Source organism: Erpetoichthys calabaricus, chromosome 9, assembly GCF_900747795.2.
Source record: "Erpetoichthys calabaricus chromosome 9, fErpCal1.3, whole genome shotgun sequence".
Taxonomy (NCBI): Eukaryota; Metazoa; Chordata; class Cladistia; order Polypteriformes; family Polypteridae; genus Erpetoichthys; species Erpetoichthys calabaricus.
Window position 1 is genome coordinate 195,600,100 of NC_041402.2, and position 26,785 is coordinate 195,626,884.

Genomic DNA, 26,785 nt, shown 5'->3' on the forward strand with positions numbered 1-26,785 from the left:
CTTGTGTCATCGGTAATGAGATGCCTCCAGCTGAATGGGACCTTCAAAGGAAACTCTGGGATTCCGAAAGTTCTCAAAGAGGACTCTGCTTGTCCTCAAAAGGTCCCACTGGGCTCAGTTCTTTGATTTTTATGAGCGGTGGTGCTGAGACCCGTTACCAGGTGGTGTGGGCAGTCTGACTTCAGACTGGCAACATGTCTGTCATAGATGAGCGAGATGTTTGGGGTTTCATAGGCGTCTTCCGCTAACCTGGTCTCAGGTTCAGTCTCTACCCTGAAATGACCCTATGAACCTGTAAAGCCAAACTTCATTGTGTGCATCGCCAGACATGGGCTCTGTTGAGGCTTTCTCTGTTTCTCCTAATCTTTCAGCTGTGGGAACGCCACCCATCTCTTTGGAAAATGTGTAGAAACGGAGAAAACGAACAGGAGATGAGAATAGTTATGGAAGCAGCAAGGATTCATAGTCTAGAGGCAGGCCGATACTCCTCGGCTAGAAGGCAAGAATTCATCGTTTGTCAGAACCAAAATGAAGAGCAAACATCAAGTTCAAAAAGGACTGTGAGAAGTCAGAAAACAGAGCTGTGATAAGTCAGTCAGTCCGTCATCTTCCAACCCTCTATATCCTAACAAGGGGTCATGGGGGTCTGCTAGAGTCAATCCCAGTTAGCACAGGGCCCAAGGCAGGAATCAAACCCCGGGCATGGTGCCAGCCCACCGCAGACAACAAAATACAAGAGAAGGAAATCAGCAATCATGACATATATAGACGTGTCTGTAATCACAACACTCCCAGTGCTCCTCTTCTTCTCACACTCATGTCACGAGTCCAGCCTCCTACAGTAGCCCAGGAGTGACCTGAGCGGGAGGATTATGGGTAAGTGTGCTGTGGGGAGTGTTTAGCCAATAGCATCTCCTGGTACTGCACTTGTGTAAATGTTTTTTTTCTCTTCTTCTATAGCAGTAGGACCACCATCATGTTACCTTGATACCTTAGTTCACAGACACCAGAGTGTCCACACACTTGACACCCACACCTTCGTGTGTCCCATCCTGCCACTCACCCTCGGTGGGATTTCATTCACACTTTAGAATTAATCAAGTGGGTGTTGTCATGTTGTGTTGTTCTGCTCTTCACCTCTGTAGTCAGTCCTCCTCAAGATGACCACCCATTAATCACAGCCACCTGTGTGTGGCTACTGCTGATCTTTCCAGAACTTTATTTATGTTGTATTGTGAAGTGGCACATTAGTCACAAAGCAGGCAGAGAAGAGCAAGGCCTGTATCATAAGGTGCGGTTTGTTCACCCTGGAAGAAGACCTGATTGTTTGTGTTTCGATTGTCGAGGGGATTAAGATTTAGGATACATTAGACTCTACAACAGCAGGATGAATGCCAAAAATACTTTAATTTAGTAACAGCCTCAAGGTATTGCAGTATGCACATCTAAACAGACTACAAATTGCTCCACCATTCCTGTTTTTATTTGATGTTTTTCACGCAGACGAATGGATACTGTGAGACACAGTTGATGTCATTCCAGCCGCTTTGAACTGAAAGAGAAACCAAGAAAAGAGGTGAGGATTACACCAGGGCCGGGAATGTCTTCAGTGCAAGAAACCGTAAGGAGGTGAAATATTGTCATACCATCCCTCAAAAAAATCAATGGCCTACTGGCAGGCCCCCCCAGGTACTTACAAGAATGAGGGGTGACCTGCCAGTCAGGCGGAGTGAGGAGTGCTGACCAGCAGCCTCGGGACGTCAGACTGTAGTAATGGAAAAGCATCCCAGGTTCTTTTACATCACAGCAGGGGACTCGCCAGTCACAGGGTACTTCCATTTTATTTTTAGTAGGTCACATAGAAGAAATGATTACAGGCAGGGAGGACAGCATGGCCTGGACAGCAAGTTCTCACCGTAGTTATAAGAAGCAATAAGGTGGCCTGTGACAGAGGGAGCATGTGCACTGCCAAGACGAAATTAATGGTCATCAATGGTAAATTGTGAATTTCCCCTTGGCATTAATAAAGTATCTATCTATCTATCTATCTATCTATCTATCTATCTATCTATCTATCTATCTATCTATCTATCTATCTATCTATCTATCTATCTATCTATCTGTCTGTCTGTCTGTCTGTCTGTCTGTCTGTCTGTCTGTCTGTCTGTCTGTCTGTCTGTCTGTCTGTCTGTCTGTCTGTCTCAGGTGGAGCAGATCAGGCACCTCAGGCTCTTCTTGATGAGTGAAGGCAGGGGCGTCATGACATTCATTGGGGTGAAGCAGGAGCTAAGTCAGCATCTCTTTTCTTGCATACGGGTGCAAGATCTGTGTGACGACTGAAAGAACGAGATTGCAAGTACAAGCAGCCCAACTGAGGTTCTTACACAGTGTTGTTGGCTTCACTCTCAATATGGCAGAGGAAGTCAGGGAACTGGAAAGTCCTAGGAATAGAACTGTTTAGCTCCCAGGTTGAGGTGGTTTGGAGTTATAATATGGATGCTCATAGCTGTTGAGGTGTTCCAGGTACAGCCCACTGAGAGAAGATGAAAGACACACTAGAGGGAGGGCCATCTTAACAGCATCAGGCAAAGCAGAGAACTGGGACCCCTGTTTTGATAGCAAAACAGAAACACATAGGCATCAGAAAAAAACGTGGGCCCCCCCAGGCAACTGCCCAGCATGCTCATGCATTAAAATGGCCCTGACTAGAGGGGTCTTCTATCTTTACTGGCCTGGGAGCTTCTGGAAATTCAGAAGTTTATGGATAAGCCATGGGTTAGTGTCTTGGAGGTGGCTGTCTTCTGGAAATTTCCTCCTGGTGACAAATAAAGTTCTATCTATCTATCTATCCTATCTATCTATCTATCTATCTATCTATCTATCTATCTATCTATCTATCTATCTATCTATCTATCTATCTATATATCTATCTATCTATCTATCTATCTCTATCTATCTATCTATCTATCTATCTATCTCTCTATCTATCTATCTATCTACTCTATCTATCTATCTATCTATCTATCTATCTATCTATCTATCTATCTATCTATCTATCTATCTATCTATCTATTGTGGTGTGTGGCCGGCTAAATATTCCAGCCCTCACCCCCAGGCCGCCAGATGGAGCTCTCCCAACAGCATGGACGTTCCCCGAATTCCAGCAGGGCCTCATGGACTTTGTAGTTTATATGCACAGCCCTGCTGGATACCTTGGGGACCACCAGGAGTCGCTGTGGGGAGACTGCCGGACTCTTACTTGCCCTATAACCCGGAGGTGCGTCATGATCACGTGACAAGAGGAAACAACGTGCTTCCGGGTTGAAGAAAGGAGCTTTTTATCTGACCCGGAAGTGTTCATGATCACATGGACAGAAGGGAGAAACACTTCCGGGTCAGGGTGTATAAAGGACTCATGGGAAAGCCCAGACACTGAGCTGAGCTGGGTGGAAGGGTGGCAACGCGTCTGGGAGTGGAGGATTGGTTATTGGTTTATTGATTATTGATTTATTAGTGAGTATTGTGGAGTGGAGAGTTCTTTGTGCACTGTACATTGTCCAAATAAATTCATATCGGACTTTTACCTGGTGTCTGACGTCTGATCAGAGGGTTCAAGGGGTCAAGGAGACCTTAATCTTTCACACTATCTATCTATCTTTTATATAGTGCCTTTCATATCTATCTATCTATCTATCTATCTATCTATCTATCTATCTATCTATCTATCTATCTATCTATCTATCTATCTATCTATCTATCTATCTATCTGATGGACTAATCCATCCAGCTCAGTGACCATCACCAGAAAGACATAATGAAAATTAAAGTGGGGAATGGGATTTGGATGTTCTGGATGAGTAGTGGATGTGACTAATGCACCTCTTTACCTTTTTTGCTGAGTGTGAAGGCTCCTTAGTCATCTAAAATCACACAAACAGTTTAACCTTAATACACGTCAAAGAGAGGCTGGTGGCCTTGCTCCGTTATTGACAAGGGTCAAGAGATTCTTTCATTTATTCGTCCACTTTCAAAATCTGCTTCATCAAAGCCTATGGGTTCAGGGGTGGCTAACTGATCACATGGTACATTCGCTCATCTGGGTCCAATTTGGAGTCTCCAGTTAAATGTCGTTGAGATGTGAGTCGTGTGAGAATTTCCTGGAGGTGTAAGACAGCAGTGCTAGCTGTTGTGCCCCCATAAAACCATTCTTTACCAAACCTACTTGATCAGTTGTCCAAAGCCCACCCAGGGCAGCATCAGGTGCAAAGCAGAACCCAAACCTGGGCAGGGAGCCAATCTGTCAGAGGGCCCACTCTTGTCAAGCCCACACCATGCTGCCCATTCAAAGATTCAGATGTGAGGTTTTCATCATATAACTTAAGGATAAGTCAGTACAGGAGTGAGTCATACTCTTGTTTATTGTTATTTTATTTTTAAATAAATGTTGATGATTTATATTGGATAATATCTCAAACTGAAGGCATTCACTGCTTTGTTATTTCTCTTTGTTTTTTTGTATTAGACTCATCTGTCATTGTGCAACTACATTTCACAGCTTTGTGTGTGTGACGCTGAAATGAACTCTGAAGGCCTCTGACCTGCTCTCCCTTGTCTTCAGCCATCGTTGAACTTTGCTCAAGGTTGGCTCTTCGCACCTACAGCATCCGTGAATGTTTTACACAAGTATCTTCAGGATTGTCCCACATGTTGCTACCACTCACACACACATATTCTGTCCTATTTAAGGCCAAGTCAAGTCACGTCAAGTGGCTTTATTGTCACACCATCCATACACCGCATTGCAGCATACAGTGACATGAAATAACGGGACCACTGCGGCGCAACGTTCATATAAGCACAGGACAAATGCAAGATAGGAAACAACAATCCTGTACTATATACTGTACAAGTAAAGAAAAAATAAATAATAGGTAAGGGAGTAGATAATAATAATTTGAAATAGATATTAATAAATAAATACTAACAACAACTGATAGTAAAAAACAACAGCAGTAACAAGTGTAACAAGTGTACTGCCTGTGAATAAACTACTAGGAGCAGATCTGAGGGGCCGGGGGGCAGCGCAGAGTTCAGGGTCCGGACTGCCCGGGGGTAGATGCTGTTACGGAACCTTCCATGTGGCAGAACGTTCTGTAGCATCTGACCATGGGAGGGGTGGAAGTGGACCTTCACGAGGCTGTCGGCTTTGCTGACTGCTGTCTAAATGTGTCTTTAATGGAGGGCCCATTTATGCTTTGCGTGTCTGTGTAGCCACAAGGGTCCGTGTGATATAAATTCTGTCAGTCATCACGTCCACGTGATCCTGTATGTGTTAACTGCACATGCGCTCGACAACAAAACATGGCCACGTTCATAGAGAAGGCCTGTGCCCATGCATAGAATGATTGGCAGCAGCACCGTGCCACACACGCACACATGATTACCTGAGCCGTCAGCAGTCGTCTGTGTCTGTTCAGTTTTGGTGTATAAACGTTCCTTCATGGTGTGCTAAACTAAAACTTGAAAAGACTCATTAAAATCTTCTCAACAGTCGCAGAGAAAGACAAAAGGTGCTGACGTACTCAATAGATTCCTGAGTGCCTCACGGGCCACCAACTACTAACACAGCAATGCTCTCCTGAGGGACTCTCGGGTCTTTGGCCTGGCGTTCAGTCCCAAGTTGGAACAGAAAGTTACACTGAGATTAAATTTGACCAACATTACAGTGACGGACCCCGATGAACATCAGAGTCATTGCTCCTGACACAACAAGTATGGATTACCTGCAAAGTTAATGTGGAAGCACTTCTCCACGCCACCAACGTTGTTGGGTTCACCTGCATTCCAGTTTGTGAAATCCCATTTGGATCCGTCTGTCCAGAGCCATGTTGAATCCTAGAAGACACAAGCATTGTGTTACCTGGTGAGCCCTGCACTTCACCTCCAGGGTGGTCCACACCCATTCAAAGCACTCATCTAAACAGAAAGGGGGGCTGCTTACCCTCACACAGTTGGAGCCTCCAAGCCAGGTGACGGGGCCAGAGGGGTCCTTGCTTTTAATCAGGGTGGTGATAAACTGGTTGGCATCGCTGCTGTGCACTGATGCCAGGTTTCCTCCAAGGCTGAGGCACTGAACCTAGGGGGATGGATGATATGGAGGGTCCGTGTTAAACCAGCAAGAAGTATGCAACAGGCAGCAAAAAAAAAAATAAAAAGCATGTGGTCATCATCGGTGCCCGGACACCATTTCATTTGGAGAGACCCCTAAAGCAGCAGTTCTTTGGCATGATATTTTTTTTTTTGTGGAAGGGTTTTGGACCAGTCCAGCTGTGTCACTGCCTGTCCTTTGTCACTTTGAAGTGAGGTGCCCTCAACTACAGACAGCGCTGGTGTGCTCAGCGTGAGGTCTGCAGAGTTTCAAAGTAGCTTTAGGTCTGCTGGTAATCAATAATGGCAGCACAATAAGAAGTCCTGTGAACGTCCACCTGTGAGAACCTGCTTGTTAGAGCTGACGCTGTGCCTGCTGGGATAGATGGGCATATTGCAGGCACACACTTAACGCTAACATGAGGTGGGATGTTGGGGGTCATGGCTGTTTGTGGGCCGAGGCAGGGGTGGTAATCAATTAATGGTTTATAAAGATTTGTAATTACACAATTTTTGTTAGATTTTGAATTTCTTTTCTGGTGATTTATTAAAATTACATCACTTAACTCTAGGCCTGTTACGTGGGACCATCCCATGACATTTAAACTGCTTGGTCACCCTGTTTTCATGGCCTGTGGGTAAGACATTTGAGTTGCACAGCCATTAAGATGGCAGTCACCATGAGGGCAGGGCCTTGATGTGGCTAAATCTGTCACTGTCACTTGTTTGCCTATGCAGAGCATCCATGACACTTTGATGAAGAATTTGTTTCACTTTGGTGTCCCGGTCAACAGCCCTGGAGCATAGCACAGTGAGAGATGGCCGACTGTAAGTCAGAAGGTCCACTATAAGGGGAATCAAGCAGGAGTCAAAAACAGACGTACCACTGGACCTGCGCTGAAAGGTACCCAAGAGAGCCAGGCCTCAGGTAGGCCCACCTCAGTCGTTCAGTCAGGGTACACCAAGAGAAACATCTAGAAGAAGTAGAACATGTGATGCAAACACCTTCTACATCTACTGCATGGGTTAGTTGTGCTTATTCCTCAGTGACCTCTAACCGTACAGACACTTGTAGGCTACCTTTGACAAATTAGGATCCTGAGGAAATAATTAAATTTTTATGACATAAAGACAGGACAAGACGTGACATGTATGGTAAGGAGCAGGGGGTGCGACTAGGCACATACATGACCTAACAACGGTCTGCCAGTAGGGAGGATCAACATCATCTAAGGACCGTGTAATTATAATATGATTAAAATATGTACTTAGAAAACAAATAATACTAAAACTAGTAATGATAAAATCTCAGGAGCTGACTGGTCAGCTAGCCTGGGGGAATACGGGTGGGCTGAGATGAAAGGGCAGTCTGGCTGGGGATAGAATGAGGCTAAGTGGTGCGGATAGAATGAATGAATGAGGAGCCGCCTTGTACTGCGATATCCCATTGGTCCGGGGGGTACATTACAGAAGCCGAACAAACATAAAGACGGAGTAACAAAGAATGTCTCTCTCTCTCTTGGCAGCCATATTGAGACAGGCCATGCTGCCTGCAGTTACATCCAAGGGCCATGCTGGGCCACACTGGAACAAAGACCAACCCGGACCAGAGACTAAGGCGGACCACCACCTACCTGGCAGCCCATCATCAGGTTGTATTCTTTTAAGTAGCACTCACATTTGTATTCTGCTTATATCTTGGGCCTGTTTTCTATAATATGTGACTAATGTGTAACTACTTCTCCTTCCTGTCTAGCTGCTGGGGGTTATAGAATGTAAAAGAAAGTGTTGAACTACAGAAGAAGTCCACCCTGACAGAGTGGGACGAGTGTGAGATTTAGGGCATTCATTTAAGGTCTACATAATGAATAGAATTGTAAGGGAATAGGAGCACCTTGGACCCTACTAGGACTGGGCTAATGTTTTCATGCCACCATGGAATTGGGAACCACCTCACAAGTCCTCCGACCACTTGATGGCAGTACAGAGTTCTGAGATATCCTGTATGGACTCCGCCTCCCCATTTCAAAGGTGAGAGCCCTCAGAACGAGATGTTACCTCAGCATCAATCCAGGTCTTCAGCGCTGGAAAGTACTGGTAGCATCGGCCAGCATAGGTTACCCATCCCTGTTCGCAGGAGCCTTGACAGAAGGACACATCTGAAAATTAGACATCATGAAGTGATGAAGACTGTTAAATTATGTTAGAATTCTGCTCTTTTACGTGATCTTTTAGTCACATTTAAGTGAATTGACAGCTGATGCCCGATGCCACACCGCTTGACTGTGGCTTCAGCTGGCACAGCTCACATTACTGAGTGACCAGGAACGTTTGAGTTTCCATTTTATTTCTACTGAACCTCTGCATTTCTCATGGGGGCCCAACTGCAGGCACCAGGGTGACACTGAGACAGGACTTTGTGGATGCAAGGGGCATTCACAGAATAAATGTAAAGGAGGCCAAAAAGCTGTTTGGTTACTTCAGATAACAACACAAGAAAAGAAATTAAACAAAGAAGAACAAAATATTAAAACAAAACGCGTGTGGCTCCACCGGGCCTGTCTGATGCCAAATGTCCACCCCTCTGCTTGACGGGTTATTGTCCACACTTTGCTGTCCTTCTCATCACATGACTCCAATGTCAGGGAGCCTTTATTAGAAGGAGCCTTTAAGGACCCTCGTCTGGTGAGAAGTGCTTCAGAACAGAGCTCCACCTAGTGGTTGCAGTTTCCCTTGCAGTCCAATAAAGAGGCTTTAGACTCCAACGCTCCGGTCCTGAATGTTCTTCTGCTTTCTGTCACACTGGAGCTTCAGTAACAGCGACTGAGGTTTTTGAAACTGCCCCCTGTTGGTAGTGGCCCATGTACCATGGCAGAACTACTTCTGCTATACGCCTTCCGTCAGGTCATCTTATGGCCCAAATCTTGTGCTTTACCTTATGTTTTCATGGGTCGCGGTTTTTTGGGCTACTTTTTAAAACTCAGTGAGGTGTTTTGGGCTATTTTTTTCAAGGAATTTTCTTACCAAGGTTTCGATCCGTCTGGCACACCTTTCCCTGCTATTTGCACTTGTGTATATCATCTTTACTGCTATAAAATGTCCTCTCTCAGGGACCCCCCCCCCCCCCACCCATTCTATAACTCTGAAATATCTCAGAGGAGCCCCCTGACTTGATCTTTGATGTTATGTACCAAAGCCCCCCACTGCCCACTACTTTCCAATGTTTCATTTTGTCTTCCTCAGGCATTGGGCTATTTTTGGGGGGGTGGGGGGAGGCTAAACTTGCTATTTTTAAGCTGTCTATAATTTTTTTAGAAACCTGGCAAGGCTGATCTCCGCCATTTTAATTTGTTGTTCACTTTCTGGTCATGGACGTCTGCTTGTTGATTTAGTGGTTTTTGATTTATGTGCGTAACATGTTGTGTACCGAGTGGGTGAAAGGCAACGTGACTTCAGGAAATGTGTGGGTCCTCATTCTCCTTGTGTGGCATCGTTGAATACATAACAAGTGTCAAAGCGGGCACAGAGAACCCCGAAAATCTGAGAAGACGCCATTACACGTGCAACTCATTATAAATCGACTAACTGATCACCCTTCTGAAGTCCTAACGAGTAACCATCACACCCCTCGTTGGCCATCCAGGGGCGTGTTCACCTGTGTATGTGTGTGTGTGTGTGGGGGTCACGTGACCCCGCTGCCCACAAGTTGCCCTGTTCTGTTATGGCCATCTCAGGTCCTCTCCCACTCATTCAGCAGGCCCACCAGTGCCTTCATGTCCATCCAGCCTTACCTCCTGCTGCGCTGAGGCCCACGGCCAGACTGACCAGTAACAAGGAGAGCATTACAGCCATCACTGTTGTCAGGAATCTAGAAAAGAAAAGCAGAAAACAGAAATGGAGTCATTAAATGTGTAAGCCAGCGATGTGAATGCTAAGCACATGTAGAGGCATTTAAAATGGGCCCTTGAGTGAGACCCTTAACCTGACTATTACATCAGGGGCTCCGTACAATAGTGCTCAGACCCCCAAAGTCATGTGAAAAGACAATTTCCCCTCTGGGATTAAAACAGTGTACTCAAATAAATAAGTAAATAACTCAAAGACCTGGCGCAGGAAGAGTTTATTGCTAGACGCACACAAAAGCCCTCCGTCCTGCTAAGGCCCTGCTGCACCTCCTCAGACGTGTGTGTGTGTGTGTGAGTGTGTGTGTCATCGTCATCATCACATCGACTGGCTGCTTTCAGAAGTTCACACATACGTCATCGTGTCTCTCTTAGCAAGGGTCATTCCTCTAAAAGAGCGAAATGATCTTAAAGACGGAGAGCTCGGCTAAATCTGAAACAAACCTCATAGGCCGCTTGTACAAACCACACAATGAGACTCTGGGGTCTTAACGTCACTGCTGCCTTATTTGTCAGACGTCAACAGGTGGGCTAAGGTAATCACTGACAACAATCAGACGTGAACCAACGGCAGTTAGGAGCGCATACAGATATGGGCTTCAATAAAATAATAAAATACAAGTCAAGACCCCTGCATGGTTAGAAACACAATTTAACCCTTCAAGGTCTGAACACCCCCTTCTCATGTGACACATGGCCACTTTTTGATCTTTGATAAGTTGGTCGGCCCCTTGCATTAAGTGTGGCTCTTCAGCTTGTGGGTTTTCATACGGTGGACTGCTGACTTTGGTGAAAATGCTTTGAGGGTGGCACAGAAAGGCTGGGGGCATCTCAAACAGGTATAATCAGAGACCCTGTGACGTTGCCACTCCATGTCATTTTGCTTGGCCTGCATCCCACCAGACCAACAGAACTGGTCGCTTTCCATCATGTGACACTGCACTCAAAGTACAAAGGCACAGTCGACGCCTGACACAGGCCACCTCTTTATGTGAGCCCTCGTTCCTCACCATTACCTGATCCCACCTGTTATCCTCACTTAAACTGCACAAAGAAGACACAACATTGATAGATAGATAGATAGATAGATAGATAGATAGATAGATAGATAGATAGATAGATAGATAGATAGATAGATAGATAGATAGATAGATAGATAGATAGATAGATAGATAGATAGATAGATAGATAGATAGATAGATAGATAGATAGATACTTTATTAATTCCCATACTCCAGCAGCAGAATACTTATAAAGAGAATATTAAATTAAAGAGTGATAACAATGCAGGTATACAGACAGACAATAACTTTGAATGATGTTAACGTTTACCCCGCCGGGTGGAATTGAAGAGTCGCATAGTGACTAGGAGGCGTTCTACGTTTTCCATGCCTTGTGAATAGCAGAATGGAGGCCTTAAGGCTGAGGTTCCTTATGGGATGTCCCACAATTCTTGTTTTTTTTTTTTTTTGCTAGTTGAACCCTTGCCCAAGCTCACCAGCTAACTGGCTAGAAGGATATGGGCTTTTATGAGCTGCTAATCATTTCTGGCCTCAGGAATGCTCTCTGCTGCAGCGGTCCACTCGTAACATAAAAACCCCCTAACTGGTATGGAAGACGTCAAGTAAATTACCCAAGATGCCCCATTACCATTCTGGATGGCTCAGCAGGGTCTGCTCTGCATGTTCTTGCTGTAAAACTTTGCCCCTCCATTTCTAACCCTACCCATGCCAGGAGCTCGTGCCCGTAGGCGGCTCATGTAAAAGGGCACTTGGAGCACCAGGCAATCTGAAGTGCAGATACCTACAACTACTAACCAGCTGTGAGATAAGGAGTGTGGCCTGGCATGGCAACACTTGGAGAAGGATGGAGGAAAGCGGTGCTTGATATGGTCTGGGCTCTAAAGTTCAGATGGTGTTTTCTCCGTGGGGTCACCCAATTCCCCCAAAGCCAATGCAGGACAAGACTTTACTTTTCAAATTTTTTAATTTCCAGCCAATATTAGAATTCACGTCTGTTATCTTTCCACAGGACTAGCTGGAAACCCACCACAGCCCCTCAGATCCCATCTTAGACAACTGGATGTGTGTGTCAGACCAGCAATAACAGTAACAAACTCTCACCTCAACATCACAGCTCTGGGCTGTAACCACCAAAAGTGTCATCCACAGATGTTGTGTCGTCATCAGTCTGTGAAGCCCCCATGGCCGTCACGCTAGCGCCTTGACACCAGACAATAAAGTGTCACAGTGCCAGGACTTCTGATTGTTGGGTCGTGTCTGTTTTGAGTAGCAGAAAAGATGTGACTGGTGACTGAACCCCTCCGGTGTGCATCCGACTCCAGTATGGGTGGTCCACATGAGGTTCCCTTACTTCATATTAGACCTCTTAGAGGGTCACCATGTGGATTGTTCTCTGTCTGGTCCCTCTTATATAACTTGTAACCCAACTTCTAGACCCCATTGAGGCACACGGGCCCCCAGCAACACCTGAAGAAAATTGCTGGGTATTGGGATGGCCTTGTCATGCCAGCTAAACATGCTGCCAGCCTCACCAGTAAGACCAAAAAGACAATACTGGAGATGACATTGTGACTCCCAGATTGGCTCCAATATGCAGTAATCGACATGCAGTCACCCCACATGTACGTTGTTTTGACCGATTAAACAAAGGGGTCAACACTAAGATCCCATCCCACTCTTTAATCGTATGTGGCATTGTCTTATACTTTTTATCATCTAATGCACTGGGTGGTCAGTCACATGTGTTGTTCCAAAGGTGTGCTGTTTCCGTGTCGTGCTCATGGTCTTGTCAGGCTCTGTCCTTGTTCTCTAGTGCCCCTTTTGTCCTGCAATATCAGCCCTGACTGAGGACCCCACTATATTTTTGGAGTGTGCTGTAAAAAGCCTTAAAATAAATAAGGATCCCCTCCTCGAACCGCCACCTTATCGTGGTGGAGGGGTTTGCGTGTCCCAATGATCCTAGGAGCTCTGTTGTCCGGGGCTTTATGCCCCTGGTAGGGCCACCCAAGGCAAACTGGTCCTAGGTGAGAGATGAGACAAAGTGTGGTTCAACAACACCTCCATGATGAATACAAAATTTGGACGGCGTTTTCCCTCGCCCGGATGCGGGTCACCGGGGCCCCCCTCTGGAGCCAGGCCTGGAGGTGGGGCTCGATGGCGAGCGCCTGGTGGCCGGGCTTGCACCCATGGGGCTCGGCCGGGCACAGCCCGAAGAGGCAACGTGGGTCCCCCTTCCCATGGGCTCACCACCTATGGGAGGGGCCAAGGAGGTCAGGTGCAGTGTGAGTTGGGTGGTGGCCGAAGGCGGGGACCTTGGCGGTCCGATCCTCGGATACAGAAGCTGGCTCTTGGGACGTGGAATGTCACCTCTCTGAAGGTGAAGGACCCTGAGCTAGTGCGCGAAGTTGAGAGGTTCCAGCTAGATACAGTCGGGCTCACCTCGACGCACAGCGTGGTCTCCTTGAGAGGGGCTGGACTCTGTACCACTCTGGAGTTGCCCCCGGTGAGAGGCGCCGAGCGGGTGTGGGTATACTTATTGCCCCCCGTCTTGGAGCCTGTACATTGGGGTTTACCCCGGTGGACGAGAGGGTAGCCTCCCTTCGCCTTCGGGTGGGGGGATGGGTCCTAACTGTTGTTTGTGCGTATGCACTGAACAGCAGTTCGGAGTACCCACCCTTTTTGGAGTCCCTGGAGGGGGTGCTAGAGGGCATACCTTCTGGGGACTCCCTCGTTCTGCTGGGAGACTTCAATGCTCACGTGGGCAATGACCGTGAGACCTGGAAGGGCATGATTGGGAGGAATGGCCCCCCCGATCTGAACCCGAGTGGTGTTTTGTTATTGGACTTCTGTGCCCGTCACAGATTGTCCATAACGAACACCATGTTCAAGCATAGGGGTGTTCATATGTGCACTTGGCACCAGGACACCCTAGGCCTCAGTTCAATGATTGACTTTGTGGTCGTGTCATTGGACTTGCGGTCACATGTCTTGGACACTCGGGTGAAGAGAGGGGCGGAGCTGTCAACTGATCACCACCTGATGGTGAGTTGGCTTCGATGGTGGGGGAGGATGCCGGTCAGTCCTGGTAGGCCCAAACGTGTTGTGAGGGTCTGCTGGGAACGTCTGGCAGAGCCCCCTGTCAGAAGTAGCTTCAACTCCCACCTCCGGCAGAACTTCGACCACATCCCGAGGGAGGTGGGGGACATTGAGTCCGAATGGGCCATGTTCCGTGCCTCTATTGTTGAGGCGGCTGACCGGAGCTGTGGCCGTAAGGTGGTCGGTGCCTGTCGTGGCGGCAATCCCAGAACCCGTTGGTGGACACCGGCGGTGAGGGATGCCGTCAAGCTGAAGAAGGAGTCCTACCGGTCCCTTTTGTCCTGTGGGACCCTGGAGGCAGCTGATAGGTACCGGCAGGCCAAGCGGAATGCGGCTTTGGTGGTTGCTAAGGCAAAAACTCGGGCGTGGGAGGAGTTTGGGGAGGCCATTGAGAACGACTTTCGGACGGCTTCGAGGAGATTCTGGTCCACCATCCGGCGTCTCAGGAAGGGGAAGCAGTGCAGTGTCAACACTGTGTATGGTGGTGATGGTGCGCTGCTGACCTCGACTCGGGACGTTGTGGGTCGGTGGGGGGAGTACTTCGAAGACCTTCTCAATCCCACTAACATGCCTGCCAATGAGGAAGCAGAGCCTGGGGACTCGGAGGTGGGCTCCCCCAATCTCTGGGACTGAGGTCACCAAGGTGGTCAAAAAACTCCTTGGTGGCAGGGCCCCGGGGGTGGATGAGATACGCCCGGAGTTCCTCAAGGCTCTGGATGTTGTAGGGCTGTCTTGGTTGACACGTCTCTGCAACATCGCATGGACATCAGGGACAGTGCCTCTGGATTGGCAGACCGGGGTGGTGGTCCCCCTCTTTAAGAAGGGGGATCGGAGGGTGTGTTCCAACTGCAGAGGGATCACACTCCTCAGCCTCCCTGGAAAAGTCTATTCAGGGGTCCTGGAGAGGAGGGTCCGTCGGATAGTCGAACCTCGGATTCAGGAGGAACAGTGTGGTTTTCGTCCTGGTCGCGGAACAGTGGACCAGCTCTACACCCTTAGCAGGGTCCTGGAGGGTGCATGGGAGTTTGCCCAACCAGTCTACATGTGTTTTGTGGACTTGGAAAAGGCGTTCGACCGTGTCCCTCGGGGAATCCTGTGGGGGGTACTCCGGGAGTATGGGGTACTGGCCCCCCTGATAAGGGCTGTTCAATCCCTGTATAACCGGTGCCAGAGCTTGGTCCGCATTGCCGGCAGTAAGTCAAACCCGTTTCCAGTGAGAGTTGGTCTCCACCAGGGCTGCCCTTTGTCACCGATTCTGTTCATAACTTTTATGGACAGAATTTCTAGGCGCAGCCAGGGTGTTGAGGGGGTCCGGTTTGATGGACTCAGGATTGGGTCACTGCTTTTTGCAGATGATGTTGTCCTGTTTGCTTCATCAGGCCGTGATCTTCAGCTCTCTCTGGATCGGTTCGCAGCCGAGTGTGAAGCGGCTGGGATGAGAATCAGCACCTCCAAATCTGAGACCATGGTCCTCAACCGGAAAAGGGTGGAGTGCCCTCTCAGGGTTGGGAGCGAGATCCTGCCTCAAGTGGAGGAGTTCAAGTATCTCGGGGTCTTGTTCACGAGTGAGGGAAGAATGGAGCGTGAGATCGACAGGCGGATTGGTGCGGCGTCCGCAGTGATGAGGGCTCTGCATCGGTCTGTCGTGGTGAAAAAGGAGCTGAGCTGTAAGGCAAAGCTCTCAATTTACCAGTCGATCTATGTTCCTACCCTCACCTATGGTCATGAGCTATGGGTGGTGACTGAAAGAACGAGATCGCGAATACAAGCGGCTGAAATGAGTTTCCTCCGCAGGGTGTCTGGGCTCTCCCTTAAAGATAGTGTGAGAAGCTCAGAGTAGAGCCGCTGCTCCTCCGCATCGAGAGGAGTCAGATGAGGTGGCTTGGGCATCTGATCAGGATGCCTCCTGGACGCCTCCCTGGTGAGGTGTTCTGGGCACGTCCAACCGGGAGGAGGCCCAGAGGAAGACCCAGGACACGCTGGAGGGACTATGTCTCCTGGCTGGCCTGGGAATGCCTTGGGCTTCTCCCGGAAGAGCTAGAAGAAGTGGCCGGGGAGAGGGAAGTCTGGGCATCTCTGCTCAAGCTGCTGCCCCCGCAACCCAACCTCGGATAAGCGGAAGAAGATGGATGGATGGATGGATGGATAAATAAGGATTGGTTTGATGGAGAGATCACTGACACTTTGCTTTGCTCCCTCCCTGTGCCCCCCCATGTGTCTGCAGCGGGCTACATGTGATGTTACAACTTACAAGGTGAGAGGCCATCCTGGCAGGGAGACTTCCCACTTTAGCTCATCATGTTACAACAGGCGCCATCTGATTCGACTCCCACTGCCGATACGTCTCAGGGTGGACATATGGTGGTCTAGTGGGAGTCGACACACCCTCAGCAAATTCCTCCCCGCTGTCACCATCTTTTATGAAGCACATTTTCTGATCAGAATAGTAGACTGAAGGAAAAGAGATAAAAACGGGCGACTCCTTACCTGTGTTGCTAGCTTGGTACAGTGCTCCGGTGGTTCTCTGCCCAGTCTGGGGTCCTCGGCTCTCTGGGTGCTTTTTATTACATAGAAGAGGTCCGGGGTTCATGACGTTGGTTTTCTTCTCTGTGCCAAGTGTCAATACAAACATCCTGGAAAAGCACTTCAAGTCAAATGAGCCATGAACACTTTGACTAAGTAGCAGACATTTTCCAATTTTCAGGAGGGCACTGCCCTCTTGTTAAACTGGGGATTAAAGCACTTGTTCCATGTTGTTTTCTCACATTTGGGATTCTTTTTATTGCCACTGCTTTGCATAAAAATCTGTGAAAACAAAACTTCACCACCAAGCCCTAGTTAGACGAGCTCAAAGAAATAGTGACTTCAGATGTGCCGCAGGCCGGGCGCTTAGCCAGTCAGCTCGATCACTCAATGAATGTCCTGTGCCATTGGCTGTGTTCCATTGCTCACAACAGCATTACAGGTACAGAGCTGCCCATAATGTTGGGGAGAGAGACACATTTCTCCTTGATTTCCCCCTCTGCCCCATTCATCCATCCATTTTCCAACCCGCTGAATCCGAACACAGGGTCACGGGGGTCTGCTGGAGCCAATCCCAGCCAACACAGGGCACAAGGCAGGAACCAATCCTGGGCAGGACACACACAAACACACCCACACACCAAGCACACACATGGGACAATTTAGAATTGCCAATCCACCTAACCTGCATGTCTTTGGACTGTGGGAGGAAACCCACGCAGACACGGGGAGAACATGCAAACTCCACACAGGGAGGACCCGGGAAGTGAACCCAGGTCTCCTAACTGCGAGACAGCAGCGCTACCACTGCGCCACTGTGCCGCCCCCCCTCTGCCCCAATAATTTAAAATTGCAAATTAGACAGTTCAGATATCGTGATTAAAGTGCACATTGCAGACTTTCGTTTAAGTGGATTTCGGTTACACCACTTTTTCTACACGGCCCACCCCGTTTCCGGGCACCTTAATGTTTGGCACACAGCAATGACAGGTCTATTAAAGTTGTGGTCATATTTAGGACTTTGTCGCATATCCATCACATTCAATGACTGCTTGACATCTGTGATTCATGGACACCACCGGGTGCCAAGGCTCTTCTCTGGTAATGCTCTGCCAAGCCTCTCATGCTGCTATCTTCAGCTCTTGCTTGTTTCGGGTTTTACCAAAGTCTCCAATGGTCCAATGGCCTCATGATGGCTTCTTTGACTTCCATTGTCACAGCTCTTGTCCTCATGGTGAACAATGGCAGCTGCAGACTCCAAAGGTGAGAAGCAGACTGAGGTATCTTATACAATACAATACAATACAATTTATTTGTGTGTAGCCCAAAATCACACAGGAAGTGCCGCAATGGGCTTTAACAGGCCCTGCCTCTTGACAGCCCCCCAGCCTTGACTCTCTCAAAAGACAAGGAAAAACTCCCAAAAAAAACCCCAGTGGGGAAAAAATGGAAGAAACTTTGGGAAAAGCAGTTAAAAGAGAGACCCCTGTCCAGGTAGGTTGGGCGTGCAGTGGGTGTCAAAAAGAAGGGGGGGTCAATACAATACAACACACAGAACAGAACACAAGTAAACCTCAATACAGTATAAAATAAACATTTTACAAGTACGGAGCAGAATTTAACAGTAGATGATATCCCATAATATGATTTGGATTTGTTCAGAGTCCTGGAGACCTCAGCCATCAAGCTGCCTCCTCCTATTGGCCATTCCACAGTTGAGACAGCGCTGGGCCGGCCAATCCAATGACAGGACCCCTCTACCCCACGATTCCTGCGATCCTCCATCAGGGATGACTTTACCTTAGGCAGGCAAAACAACTTGGCAGGTGGGCAGTGGGCACCAAGTGGCACATTTGAGTACCGAGAAGAGAAACAGAATAGGTGAGGGTTAGTAACAAATTCTAACGATCATGTGACTTATGTTTAAGTGCTAATGACTAACAACAGAGATGCAGTCTGTACAGTTAATCAGCAGCTCTAGTCAGGGTGTGCTAAACTGAAGTTGTGAGTCTGAAACCGAAGGGGCATCTCTTATAGTAGCAGGCAGACCACTCCACAGTTTAGGGGGTCCTGTAACTAAAAGCTCGACCTCCCATTGTTATTTTATTAATTCTTGGAATCAATGACATCGAGACTTCTTATGAAGCCCACCTGAGGGATCACAAACACCTGTGACGGCAGTTGTCCCAAACATTATGGTGCCCTCCTGAACCACATAGAAAAAGTGTGGTGTGACCAAAATGTCTGCAAATCCCCTTATGTGAAAGTCTGCAATGCGCACTTTAATCACAATGTCTGAAGTGTTTAATTGTATACTGTGGAGCAAATCAAGATGAAAATATGTCTTTATCCCAAACGTTATGGGATACCCAAAGACTGGGGTCACCCCGTTTACAAATGCAGTCTCATGGGATGGACAAAGAAAGTGCACCCAGTCTTTAGCCCCTGGTGACACCCCATGACCTGCACAAATTGTCACATGAAGCCATTTAAGTGCCATCGCCTGGCATTAATCCACATAGATGCGCCCTCCCAGTCTTTTGACGTTTGACATTCCGCTGTCTGCATTTCTTCTTTTTAAAACATTCCCGTTTTGTGGATTTGCTTGGTCAGTCATTTTCTTTTGCGCAGCCCTCTGTCCATACAGCATAATCAGGTGGACAGATGGCCTTACATTCTGCTTGGGTATTTTGTGTCCATCGTGGACTTCGTCGCGGACCCAATGTCAGGGGGGCTGGCAGGCCGTGAAGCGCCATAGTGGTCCCACATCTTAATACGCCATGCTGCACAGCTCCACTGGTGACTTGTGTGGCATGCGGCTGGGGGTGGTACCCAGCCGGGACGCCCAGAAGGACAGGAGGAGGGCTCATGCCTCCTCCGGACCGCCAGGGAGCGTCCTCATGCCTGGAGGACTTGGGACCTCAGCACTTCCGCCACACTAGGAAGGGCTGGGGGGAAAAAGAAAAAAGAGACACCCGGAGTGCTTCCGGAAAGACAGCCGGCACTTCCGCCACACAGGGGCGTGTCAAAGGAAGATTGCCGGGAACCACCTGGAGCACATCCGGGTGACTATAAATGGGGCCGCCTCAATCCTAGCAATGGACTGGAGTCGGGTGAGGAGTGGACAAGGTAGCGAGGCAGGAGAGAGGAGGCGGCCTGACGAGCAGGCAGAGACTGAGTGAGAGCCTGGATTTTGGGGAGATTGGTGCTTTGGCACTGGGTTTGTGCACTTGGACATTGTATTTATAATGTACAATAAACGTGTGGTGGACTTGAATATGGTGTCCGTCTGTCTGTGTCCGGGCAGCTTCTCACAGTGGCGTAGTCGGCAGGAGTTGCTGCCTGTTCCAAGGCGGAGGACTTCTATATTAACAAATTTTATGTGAGCTGTCCGGCACCTCAGTCCACCACACACACATGCCGCATGGATGCGGCCCGCACACGCACTGCGGACGGCTCGCGGATCACCCAGAGGCCGCGAGAGATTCGCCACCGCATCGTCTCCCACCCGAGGGGGATTGGAGGAGACAAAAGGGACCCGAGTGCTGTGGACTTACCAGCGGTCGCTGTTCCCGTGAGAATCGGGGTCGGCACAGCCGTGGATATGACTGGCAACCTTCGCAGTAGTCCGACAGACGGGGTCCAGGAGGTAAGTCCCAAGGCTGACGCCAGTCGACTCGTGAGGGTCGGCGGGGCAATGGCCAGTGTTTGCCTTTCAGCTGGGGGCTTCCTGGATTCGCGTCGCCAGTCAGGCTGTGTCAACCTGCAGTACGGGAATGGACCAGCGACGCTGGACGTAATGGAGGATCCGCAGCGTATCCAGAGGCCGCGGCAGAGGAGCGGTAGCGGGTCTTGTCAGACCCTCGGGAGGAAAGGGGAGATGACGGCGGACTGGAAGTCCATCCCTGTGGCAGGCGAGAGAGTGGACGGTGTGTCTTACGTACCCGCCAAGGATTGGATGGAGGCGGGACGAAGGAACGTCCATCTCAAGCAAGGGGAGGGCCGGAGAGAACCCGGAAGAGAGCTCCAGGGAGCACAGCCGGCAATCAGGACCGATGAACTGGTAAGTCCTTCGCCGGCTAACATTCCCTTTGTGCCTGTGACTCGGCGTGAGCTTGAGGATTCCCCTCGGTCCGTCGAGTCTGTTTTACAGGTGATACACGGCCTTCGAGACTATTTAGTCGAGCTCAAGAGGACGGCGATCGCGTCACGTCAGGGGGCGGAAGAACGCGGCGCCGGATTCTCTGGCCGGAGGTTCGTGGCGACGCAGGTAAGTGGGACTTGCGTCGTAAATAAAATAGGAAAAGCGGGCGAATGTTCCCCGGTATTGTGCAGTTCCGGTGGACAAGTAGCCGCAATTCCGACAAATGAAAAGATGAGAAAGGCTGATTGCCTGGGAGGGGTGGTGCTTAGACGCCGGCTGGGTGCCGTGGGTCCTAGCGCACCACTGCCGCTGCCAGCATCAGTTATAAATCCGAGAGGGGCTGATTGCCTGGGAGGGGTGGTGCCTGGACGCCGGCTGATGAGTGCCGTGGGTCCTAGTACACCACCGCCGGCGCCAGCATCAGCTGCGTGTTGGTCCACTCGGGTGCAGACAGCAAGGGGTCTCTGCCTTTCCCATAGGGAGACTCCAGCTGTCAGGGCACCCCAGAGAAAAGGGAGGGCCCGAGGAATAAATCCGGGTCATCCCACAGAATGAGACGTGAGCCCGTGAGCTCACGTACGGAGACGGGCAGGCCTCTGCGGGTGCAGAGGGAAGTCCCAAAGCCAGTGGGGACCTCTAATGGGCGAAGGGTCCCAGCCAGAGGTGCATGGAACCCGCGGAGAGGGCACAACAAAGGCAAGTTGCGGGGTGCCGGTCGACAGGGGGAGCGCAGCCAGTGCACAGCACAGAGGGACGCCAGGGGATCGCGTCCAGGCAGCGTCTCTGCCCCCCTTTTCTTTTATGTTACAGGACCGGGCCCTGGACGAGCCGGTGGACCCACTTCGTGGGGAACCTGCCCTCGCGGGATGGGCCGCTCCGCCCGACAAGTCTTCGCTGGTAAGGGAGCACTGTGGCACGCGGCTGGGGGTGGTACCCAGCCGGGACGCCCAGAAGGACAGGAGGAGGGCTCATGCCTCCTCCGGACCGCCAGGGAGCGTCCTCATGCCTGGAGGACTTGGGACCTCAGCACTTCCGCCACACTAGGAAGGGCTGGGGGGAAAAAGAAAAAAGAGACACCCGGAGTGCTTCTGGAAAGACAGCCGGCACTTCCGCCACACAGGGGCGTGTCAAAGGAAGATTGCCGGGAACCACCTGGAGCACATCCGGGTGACTATAAATGGGGCCGCCTCCCTCCTAGCAATGGAGGAGGCGGCCTGACGAGCAGGCAGAGACTGAGTGAGAGCCTGGATTTTGGGGAGATTGGTGCTTTGGCACTGGGTTTGTGCACTTGGACATTGTATTTATAATGTACAATAAACGTGTGGTGGACTTGAATATGGTGTCCGTCTGTCTGTGTCCGGGCAGCTTATAACACTTGTCTATTGTGCATTTCTGGTCTTTTTTTGAGAGCAGCGACCCCCACGTCCCTGACCATCCAAGAACAGCCATTTTGTTCATTCTGACCGCTGACCCACACAGGGACAGGGATGACTTTCAGGTTGTTTTCTGTTAGACTTTGAGTTCCTTTGATTTGGGGCACTTAGGATGGATTTGCTCAGATGGCCTCTCTTGACCTGTGATGTTAATGTTCTCATTTTGAAGGTACAGTGGAATAATTGAGAGTTGTAGCTCCTTCTAAGCAATCAGCCATCGTTATATATATGTGTGGGTGTGTGTGTACAGTATATATATATACAGTATAGTCACAAAGTCGACAAAAGCCACCAAAAGGTTTGGGGCAGCCACCCGTATATTGTTTCCTGGCTGCAAAAGTAAATGAATAATTGTACTGAAGTGTAGAGGCTGGAGAACAGAACTGATTTGCTTGTCACAAAGATGGCGGCTTTAAGGGAGAGCGAAGGAAGTGATGTCATCAGTAGGGCTGGAACCGGAAGTAACATCATTGGGGTCGAGACCAGAAGTGATGTCATCAATAGGCCCAGAACTGGAAGTGACGACATCCATGACACCACAGCCGGAAGTGGCGTCATTGGGCCCAGGACTGGAAATGACGTCATCAGGGCCCAGGCAGAATTTCCCATAACTGGTCTGCAGAGCAGTGAGAGAGAGATAGTTAGTGCACTCTGCCACCCCCTGGTCTGGCATGGAATTACTCTCATTCAGGCCCTTTACCTGCCTCCCATGCGCACGTGTGTGACAATATACAGTATATATATATATATATATACACTTAGTGGGCAGGTACAGAAATGAGAGGTCACACACTAAAGTAAAAGTTGGGACTCCAACTGTGTCGTCCCATTTAATGAACAGAACAGTCCAACAAGCACCTTTTGCCATTATGTCTTCTGCCTATTGGGCACAATGCAAACAAAAACTGATGTGGCCCTCGACGCAGAATTTGGGGTCAATCACAGGAGCTCCATCCGGCGGGTCGCTCTGGTCACAAAAGACGCCTCCTTCTGGGCAGCCCGCTTTCTTATTGCTGATCAGCTGGAAGGGGCGGAGCTAATTGCCCTCACTGGGCGGTTTGCAGGCGAGAAGGAGAAGAGAATGTTAGCAGCAGCGCCCCCTCTGGCCCCAGAAGGTTATTACATACCTCGATCAGGCCCTTTTGGTGATCCTCCGACTCCCATGTGTGACAATAGATATGTTAAACATTTGTAAACCTCTTACTCTATCTGAGGGTCACAGGCATCAACACTCCAGGACAGGACAGAAGTCCATCATGGGGTCCACTCACATAAACTGAGCCCATTTGGACTCACCGTTTAAAGTAATGGACTCCTCTTTTGGGATCTGCTGTCCCACAGAGGCAAAGACTCAAACTCGGTCCGGGATGTCGGGTCAGCAGTCAGTCCATCAGTCAAAGCCATGAGCAGACACAGGAGGACACCACAGTGCAGACACGCTGGCATCAGTGGGCCTTCTTCCTTCAGTAAGGTATGGCGTGGCTCACCTGTGTGGCTCAGGCCCAACTTGACCTGCGTTCTCATCTTGATCCTTCAGGCTCCCATCAACTGTGCGGCCTGCTGGGTGCGGAGTGCCGGATCGCTTTAGGGATGATTAAACTGAGGGGGGCGCTCGTGTTTTTTTCAGGATTTCTGTTGACTGAATAATTAACTGCGGTGATCTTTCAGAGTTATTTGTCTGATTTGCTCTCCTTCACCCATTGAACCCAATCAGACCTCCGTGTGCTCACACTTGTTTTAAGGTCACTGCACTTTGCTGGGTTTTTGTTCACAGGAGGCCACCTGCTCTGTGCAAGGCCATCATGTCATGCGCCCATAAAACACCTCATCCTCACTTATTGTCACCATGTCACTGAGGCCTGAGCCATAGCAATGGCTTCATTGGCCATCAGATGCACATTTCCATAACTGAAGTGGGACATTTACTATAGGAAGAGAGATTTGTGTGGGACAGAAGCGACCTGCTGCTGTTTAACATTTAATGTGGGGAATGACGTCCTTCACATATAACTCTGTGATGGTCACTGTGGTGTTGGGCTGGTCACATCACTTCAGGAGAGAACCACCAAATCAACAAGCTCATTAGAAGGGCAGACTCTGGTGGTAGAGGTGGAGGAGAGAATGAAGACGAAACCAAGTGCCATTATAAGCAATGCTGCACATCCTCTCCGTGACACACCAACACTGAGGACTTTCAGCCAAGAATTCATTCAGCACAAGTGTGTGAAGAGACACACACCACAGTGTAGAAAATGGCACTGGCCATCACAGAGTTGTAGAAGACCTGGAGGATCTCACTGCCCACCGTCTCCTAAGAAGACGAAGTGTGCTTGGCCCTTTCTTCTCCAGTTCCTCTAGTGTTTCAAGACCAGTCCAGCCTGTCATTGATGTGGACCCTCAAGAACTTGTAGCAGTGGACCCCCTCTATACCCACCCCTTGAATGGTGACCGGACACAGAGGCTCTTTGGGGTGGTGAAGGTCACTGCCCAGTTCCTGCTGTTTAGTTGTCCCCCTGACTCCTCTGCTCTGTCTCGTCAGTGTATTTCTGTCATATTATTAGTCAGAGGTGTACAGAGTGACGAGACAAGGTGACAGGCCTGCTCCTTGTGGTGCTCCAGTGCTGCCCACACAGTCCTTGTGCCTCATTAGCTGTGACTGATAGTCCATCATCCAGGACCCCATAGGCTCATCCACCCGCATATCTCTGAGGTGACCCCTTAACAGGGAGGGCTAGATGGACCTGAAGGCTCTGGTGAAATCCAAGAAACATCAACCTCACGGTGCTGCCAGCTTTTCCCATTTGAGAAGAAGCCTTGTGGAGCAGACAGATAACTGCATCCTCCATTGCGACTGTTTGTGCGATAGGCAGACTGCAGTGGTCTACCACAGGAGGACTCTTATAGTCTGGGACCACCCTCTCAAAGGTCTTCATGATGTGCCACAGTCTGAAGCCACAGGCCCCAGCAGGTCCTCCTAGCCCACCATGGTGATGAAAGATGGTCCAGGGTGACTCCTTAGGGAGAGGCCGAGCAGCGTTGGTCGTCTTGGCTCTGATTTTGCCCCCCTTCCTTTTTTCTGTCATTGTCTCCAGTGAGTTCATCTTGCAGTTCAGCTGGCCTTCCTGGTCTGTTTATTGTGGCGTCATCCCAGTGGACCGCAGTGGTCAACCAACCCTGGGACCTTGTAAGCCTCCTCAAAATGCCAAGCCTGTTTTGGGGTCTCAGCCAACCCAAACTAATGTTTGGACGGACCCCCAGGTATTTATAACTGGCAAACCCCTTTACCCGGGTCTTGTTCAACTGCAGGTGGCTGTCCCCACAGCACGTCTCTTTTTCTGCGCTGGTCACATCAAGCCATGGGTGACACGGGTTTCTTATCTTCGATGCCCTACATTTGTGACGTTGTTTTTAGTGCTTTATGTTGTTTTTTTTTTTTATTTCGACCTCAGTGATGCCTCTGATGCGGGGTCCCCATCAGCCGGGTGTTGTGCTGCTGCTGCTGCTTCTCTTGTGACCTGGCAGGTGGCTGTGGCACCCTCGTCCGCCCAGTTCTCAAACAGAGCAGGTTGGCACAGGCCTGTTGACTTTGGCGCAGTGTGCCTGTGTGTCCAGTCTGGCTGTTTACATGGCAAACAAAACTCGCTCATCTTTAGCTTGGCGTAAACACAAGTCATGCAAACCGCCCTGCAGCGCTGGGTATCTGTGCCCACAGAGGCTTTTCTTTCTTTCTTTCTTTCTTTCTTTCTTTCTTTCTTTCTTTCTTTCTTTCTTTCTTTCATGAGGACTACTTGATTTACTCGTGAGGACTTTTCTTCCAAACGTGGCCTTAGAGACGTGTGCCATCTTCACCAGTAAAACCTGTCAGCTCCGCAGCTTTCATTCACATCATAAGAGTCTCTGGCACCTGTGACTGGTGGACATTTTGAATGAGCTGCAAGTAACAAACCACACAGCATTGAGCGGAGGTCCGGCAGACAATACAACGTCTGTCCCACCGTATCAGTAAGCAGGCCACTTGGAGTGACCACTGTAAAAGGCGCTTTATACAAGGCACTTACACAAATGTAACACTTGCCACAAAGCTGTAAAGGCATTGAAAATGCAGCAATTTAATACCAAAAAAAAAGGGTGGGCAGGGCTGAACACGGGGAGAACGTAAAAGTAAGAAACAAAAAAGACAAAACCCTGCAGCCCCCTGTCAGCCCCCCCTCCGTCTGCCACGCTGGCTCTGACCACCTCTGGCACCTCTCCTTTCACTTTAACTCCGGCTGCCCTTTCTGCCCATCAGCTCAGCATTGGCACAGACTCGGTGTCTGACTCCAGTGGGGCTTTGGGAGACAGCAGCTATTTAAGCCCACCCTGCATTAAATAAAATGGGCAGAATCGGGCTGCAGTCCCATTCCTGGTGGTCCCCCTCAAACCACTGCAACCCTTACTTCTATTTTGTCTTTAAAAAGGAGAGACCCCCAAATGAGCAGAGCTCCACTGTTGCCCAGTGTCCACATGTCCATCGTGCTT

General features: G+C 49.5%; 1 protein-coding gene across 3 annotated transcripts in view; it reads right to left on the reverse strand.

Annotated features, from left to right (window-relative positions):
- Positions 1-1,388: 1,388 nt before the first annotated feature.
- Positions 1,389-26,785, reverse strand: part of LOC114657054 (lactose-binding lectin l-2-like) — a 561,576-nt gene continuing 536,179 nt past the window's right edge. For 2 of the 3 annotated variants that reach the window (XM_051931857.1, XM_051931859.1), the window contains one exon: positions 1,389-1,552. In XM_051931857.1, coding sequence (XP_051787817.1) covers positions 1,482-1,552 — 71 coding nt within the window. In that variant the 3' untranslated portion in view covers positions 1,389-1,481. Of the gene's footprint in view, positions 1,553-5,783; positions 5,896-6,001; positions 6,137-8,205; positions 8,307-9,938; positions 10,016-16,654; positions 16,783-26,785 lie in introns of those variants that run through there. The other variant, XM_028808797.2, reaches the window with a different exon arrangement.